Source organism: Carcharodon carcharias, chromosome 20 (genome assembly GCF_017639515.1).
Source record: "Carcharodon carcharias isolate sCarCar2 chromosome 20, sCarCar2.pri, whole genome shotgun sequence".
Lineage (NCBI taxonomy): Eukaryota > Metazoa > Chordata > Chondrichthyes > Lamniformes > Lamnidae > Carcharodon > Carcharodon carcharias.
Genome location: NC_054486.1, coordinates 29,388,457 through 29,394,984, shown reverse-complemented (window position 1 = coordinate 29,394,984; position 6,528 = coordinate 29,388,457). Strand labels below are relative to the sequence as shown.

The window sequence follows — 6,528 nt, the reverse complement described above, 5'->3', positions numbered from 1 at the left end:
ATATGGATATACATGAACGATTCACATGTAGGATCTTGGGGAATAACATAACATTTGTAGATGACAAGTTGAGATTATGGCAAGTTGTAAGGCTAATTGAAAAGATTAGAGGACGACATGGACCAGCAGGATGGCAGCAGGGGATGGATAAATGGCAGATGCAATTCAGTGCAGAAAAATACCACAAAATCCGATTTATAGTCTAGAATAGGAAGAGGAAATCCACCTTATATGTCTGAATTTTAATAATAGGGGTGCAGGGGACTTTGATTTACAGAAATATGGGTTATTAGAACCAGAATAAGTAGAAGAGTTCAATAAAAAGACAAATGACTCTTTGTTCCACAGTAAACAAAGGAAGAAGTAATGACCTGTTCATACAAGACCTTGGTTAGTCTGAATTTGAAGCACTTTGTAACCTATTTATAGACTTGACATAAAAGCAGGAGAAAAGGTGCAGTTCTTAACAGAAACAAGGGATTGTTGATAATCCTGCCACGGCAAGAAAGTCTAATGGCCATGAAATCATTGTCGATCTTTAGTGGTCTTCAACATTTTGAAGAGCTATCTGATATGGTAAGTAATGACATTGCTTCCACTGGTCTGCAAGATGCCCTCAAAAAAGATTATAGAGAGGGTATGTGGAAAACGTCTTTTGACAGAAGGTGATTTGAAGGTGGAATTCTCTGTTACATACTGTCACTGAAGCAGATGCAATAAAGGGTAGTGAGTAGGTGAGTGGGGTTAGACTGGACTACTCACGTGGAGTAAAGCAAAGGTGCATCAGCTCCATGGACCGAAAGGCCTGATTCTGTGCTGGTACATGCTTCCCAAATTACATGAAGGTGACAAATGATGTCAGACCTGCAATGCACCATGTCACATGACATGATATTGCTATAAGCAAAACCAACTAATTGCTGCACTTGATAACCCTATCTTGCTTTTCTCCTCTGCTGTACTGTAGGACTATCTCTTGCTGAGTTACAATTCCAGAGGTTCCTTTCTCACTTCAGCCAAATGATGCTATTCTTCATGTACAAACCTTCACAGTAAATTTGAGAATGCTTGGGGACAGGGGAATGCAGTTGTTGGAGGGGAGCATGTCTTACAATTGGGACACAGCAGAGTCACATTCTGTTTCCACAACAAATCAACACAAGTTAGCAGAGGGCACTGAGTAGCAATTAAAATCAGGAATTCTGGCTGTTGTTTGAAGGCCACAAAACTGCCAATTGTTGCACCAATACAGCCACCCAATGGAGATCAGCCAATTCACCAGGAATCCACCTTCTAGCTATATTGTTCAGGACCACAGCAGGCAGAACACTGACCCTCCAATCTATCAATCCACCAAACTTGACCCCATCAAATTATCAATCTACCAGATCTCCAAACTACTGACCCATCAAAGTCTGAGGGAAGGTTGCTGATTATAGTCAATGACAGAAAAATGTTTAAACAGCCATCATTTACTATCAAAATCTCTCAGCTCATACAGTACACTTAGAAAAAATTCAGACACGTGAGGACTATGATATAAAAATACATTTGTGTTATTAGTATTCATGGGAGTACAATAATAGAATACATTAATTAGTAGAATAATTTACAGTAACAGTCAATTATATGAAACTTATACATAGTGTGTAACATCAATCTGATACAGTATTTAAGAGGCAGTGGAATTAAATTCAGAGTGGAGCAGACAAAACACAAATTAACCAGGTTTGTAGGAGGCAGGGATGTGTGAAGATACTTAATATGTAATTAGATCACACCCTGCTCATTGGTACATCTTAATCATTAGTTATGTTTTGTGTTGATTGACTTCACAGCATCCATTGGGGCTCAGGCACAGCACAGTGATGGAGATTCTGCATGTGTGTCTACATTTATATCAGTGTGTGTATGTTTGTGTAAGATTTTGTGTGTGTGTGCTTGCGTAAAACCAGACAAAGCTGGGAGTACACAGCATGCCTGTCAACCATTGAAAATAAAAGAATAAAACATTCAGTTTTCAGGTGCAGTCCATGGTCAGAATTGAAATTATGATGAAGGTTAACACCAAAAAGATGACCTTTTCCTTGTGCTGATGAGACTTCCACAACATTTTCTGGTTTATTTTTTATCTTAGTGTGCACACACGCACTGGGTGAATAATCCAGAGGTCCAGCCTAATGCTGAGAACGTAGGTTCAAATCCCACCACTGCAGTTGATGGAATTTAAATTCAATTAATAAATCTGGAATATAAAGCTAGTCTCCATAATGATGATCATGACAACTATCATCGCTTGTTGTAAAAACCTATCTGGTTCACTAATGTACTTTAGGGAAGGAAATCTTGTACATAGAGCAATGGTGGGTTTAAGTGCTGACAGCTTCTGTTTTGCTTTTCTGGCCCTGGGCTACTGTATAAGACAGTTGCTAGTTGTCAGGGTGACCACAGTACAGGTAAGGAGCACACAGGTAGAACTGGACTACCGACATTTGCCACTTCCGAATCAAGAGTTCTCACCAGCCTTCAAAAGCCTTCAAAAGAGTTCTCACCAGCCTTAAATTAGTTAAGTTGGCTAATGCAAAACTTTTTTAATCTGTTGTGAAAGACAGTTCAGTAGGGTCACCTGCACCTGCACACAACTGAGGAATTCAGTATGTATTTCAGAGGAATCAAAGATTTGTACGCTAGATTATCTTGGAAAGGCATGAAACATCACCCAGCATAGTGCAATGTAGGCACCAAAAAACATCTCCACCAAAACTGCATGGCCCCCAGCTCCAAAACTCACAGAAAAAACACAAATATAAGCCAGCCTCAGCCTCTCAAAGCTGCTGCTCTGCTGTATATTCATTCCGAGCAGAAACAGTGACTGAACAGGAAGCACACGGAGACCACGTATCCACAAAACTTAGCAACATTGTTAGTGTGGGCTTTAAGCTTGTGTCGTGTCCAGCTGGACTGGATCACAGTTCAAATCTCAGTGCAGTAGAACAGTAGCTTGCGTGCTTCCCATTTAACAGACATGACAAAAATATTACTTTTAAGAAATACATTTTTAATACTATTTCACTTCAATTTTAAATGAACCGTTTTACGATTTATGAAAACGCAACAGCAGCTCCACCCCCCCCCCCCCCCCCGCCGTGTGTTCTGGAAACACAATCAAGCCAGGAGACGTTTGAAATATGTTCCAGAAATGGGTTCAAAACTAGAGTGAACCCGGGTTCGTGAGAGATTAGCACCAGTAATACCGCACCCGCTAATGTGAAATCCTTCGCTGGTTAATTTAAAGGGAGCCGGTTAATGCAGAATCTCCTCTCTAAGTGTAATTATCTGATTCATATCCCATCATTTATTTAAAATACCTTTCCAACCAGCCTGGTAAATAATGAGAGCTGGGAACGAAACGAAATTTGACTGACGGTCTTTTCATATTTGAGAAGTTGTATTTGGTGATTTGGCATGTAGCCATGCTGATATATCGTATCATTCAATCCTCCACTTGCTGCCTATAGAGGCCAGTCCGTTTCCCCATCTCCTCTCAAACTCTCCCTCACTCATCTTTACGCCGGCAAGACAATGCCGCGATACTTGTCCCTCAGTTTGACCAATATGGTGAAGGACACCGGCTTGATGGTCAATCCGTAGGAACAGTTCGTGCTCAGCTCTTCGGAAGGATTGGCCTCGAAGATGCACTGGTGCACCAGGATGGCCGTGAAAAGGAACATCTGGATCTTGGACAGCTGCTCGCCGATGCATCTCCGCTTCCCCGCCGAGAAGATCATCACACTGCTTGTCAAGTCCCTGTTGATGCTCCCATCCTCGTTCAGAAACCTGGTTGGGTCAAAAGTGCCGGGCTCCTTCCATTTGTGCTGGTCGTGGTTGACAGACCACTGGTTGATGAAGATCACCGTGTCTTTGGGGATATGGTAGCCGTTGATGTCCACATGGGCGGTGGTGGCATGAGGGATGGTCATGGGCACGAAACTGGTGAACCTCATGATCTCGTAGATGAAAGCCTCCAGGTAAGGCAAACGGGCTTTGTCCTCGACCCCGGGCAGCCTCTCCCTGCCCACCACCTTGTCAATGTCCTGCTGGAGCCGGGTCTGCAACTGGGGGAACTGGATCAGATGGAAGAGGATCCAGCTCAGGGCTGTAGACGTAGTGTCCTGACCAGCTCCCAGGATGTCAGTGACCGAGCCCTCCACGTGTTCCTTGGTCAGCCCATCCTCTGCCAGTTTGCCGTGCTCGATCACATTAATGAAGGCGTCGCTCATGTCTCTGGTGGTGCCGGGCTGGTAGGTAGCTCGGTGCTGGACGATCTTGTCCCGGACAAACTCAAAAAACTCGCGGTTGAGCTCCTTGAAGTCCTCGTAGACGCTCCTGACCGGGTTGGGGAAAGCTTGGAGCCAGGGCATGGCATCGACCAGGCTGCCCGCTCCCACCGTCTGGCCGAACTTGTCATTCCTGCCCAGCAGCTTCCTGAACTCCAGGTCATCGTGGCTGTAGCGTTGGCCGAAGCACAGGGCGCACATCACATTGGCCGTGGCCACCACCAGGTGTCTGGACGGCTCAAAGTGACGGCCACTGGCCCCCAGCCTCAGGAAGACCTGAATCAGGTCGCAAGCCTCGCTGCTGACATGCTGTTCGAAGAGTTTCTTGGTGTGGCTGTTGGCGGTGGAGAAAGCCCGCACGGTGGATTGGGCCAGCCGCCGGTGGAGCTGCCACTGGCTGCTGTACCTGCCAAAAGCCATGCTCTTGCCCCCGGACACCAGGCGGAAAGAAGCGAAGTCGGGCCTCCCGGCGAACTGGGCGTTGTGCTGCAGCAGAGCCTGGCGGATGGTCGCCTCCCCGTTCAGCACCACGATCTTGTGGCGCCCCAGGCGGATCTGGAAGAGGTCCCCGTAGCGCCGGGCCATCTGGGTGAAGGTCAGGTGGGGCGAGCTGCCAAGCTGCATGGCATTGCCCACCAGCGGCCAGGCGAATGGGCCAGGGGGGCTCCTCCTCCTCCCCCCGCCCCTCCCCTGCCGCCGCCTCCAGTCCCACAGCCAGCGGCAGACTTCCAGGCAAGCGAGGAGCAGCAGGGAGAGGAAGAGAGCCGGCTGCACCTGCAGCTTCCAGTCCTCAACCATCCCCAGTACAGAGCCCGGGGCTCCAAACCAGGATACCATAGGGGCTGCCTCCCCAGACCCTCTCCTGGGATCACCCTTTGTAATTGTCTTTCGCTCCCACCCCCTCCCCTCCTCTCACCGCTGCTTGTCTCAGTGTCTTTCTCAAATTCCAACCTCTTCTACGCAGCCTCTGCAGCTCCAAGTCTTCTGACGCTTTGCCCAGTTTCTGCTCTCCTCCCAAACTTTCTTCTCCAACTTTAATCCTTGTGTTTAAACATCAGCATCAAGCTGCACAAAGTTGCTCATTTCTCTTCCTCGTGTTGCTACCTTTGGTTTCCCTGGTTTCTTCTGCAGATTCTCAGTTGCACCCCGGGGGGACTCTTGCATGGGGCGCTGCCTTGCCCAGAACTGGAAGGACTGTCGCCCGGTCCTGATGCCTGTCCCTCTCCCCCAGCCGGTCAGTGTTCCGCTCCGGAGCGCTCTGGGTTTCCGACTGGGTTTTCCATTTATAGAGTGCGGGGACCCGCGGATTCCCCTCCCTTTCAAACTGTCTAACTTCATTCATCCTGTTACGTGATGTCAAACCAATGGGAATAAACCGGCTCTGGGGTTGGAAAACCCATGACTAAATAGCAGGCTGGCGAACTCCCCTTTCTCCCCAAGATCAGCCTGGTTCTGATCCTCGAGAGAGGGAGAGCGTTCCCTCCCCTTAAAGAGGCTACTACAGAGTGACAGTCAACTTAAAGCGGCAACATCGGTTACGGAATAGACACCCGTCCGCTTCGCCCTTAAATGTGTCAAAATAAGTGAAAAATGACCATTTTCGGGTATTGTGCAAGAAAAAGAATACAACAGGAGCCAGAACCCGCCAACGTTTAATCCATTTGCTAAATTAGCTGGAGTTAATTCTGGAAAGTGACATGTCACAGCTTCGGGATTTATTCACGGCCAATTAAGTACTTTTGAAGTGAAGTCACTATTGTAATCTAGCACAGCAGCTGATACACACACAAACACACACACACACTGGCACACACACAAAACAAGCTCCCACAAGCAGCAGGGTGATAATGAACAGATAATCTGTTTTAAATAAAAGCAAAGTAAAAGCAAAATCTGTTTTAGATGTTGCTTGAGGGATACATGTTGTCCAGGGCACTGGGCATAATTCCCTTGCTCCTCTTCAAATGAATGCCAGGTGATCTTTTATCTTGGAGAGAAGGCCAACAGGACTTCAGTTTAAGGTCTCGTTTGAAATCTGGTACCTTCAACAGTGCTGCACTGCTTCAGTACTAAACTGGCCTGCCAGCCTGGATTATTGTGCTTGATTTTTCTCGAGTGGAAATTGAACCCACAACCTCTGTGTCAGCTGTGGTTTAGTTGATAGCGTTCAAGTTGAAAGCATTCTCCAGGA

At 46.9% G+C, this 6,528-nt stretch overlaps 1 protein-coding gene across 1 annotated transcript; it reads right to left on the bottom strand.

Moving 5' to 3' along the window:
* Positions 1–1,540: 1,540 nt before the first annotated feature.
* On the bottom strand, positions 1,541–5,779 carry LOC121292597 (cytochrome P450 1B1). The gene has a single exon (XM_041214767.1). It carries the CDS (start codon positions 5,172–5,174, stop codon positions 3,567–3,569), a length of 1,608 nt encoding a protein of 535 aa, XP_041070701.1. The 5' UTR covers positions 5,175–5,779; the 3' UTR covers positions 1,541–3,566.
* Positions 5,780–6,528: the final 749 nt, after the last annotated feature.

What these genes read in the sequence shown, in the direction of transcription:
- LOC121292597 (XM_041214767.1), bottom strand. Translation starts at nt 5,174, where the DNA reads ATGGTATCCTGGTTTGGAGCCCCGGGCTCTGTACTGGGGATGGTTGAG.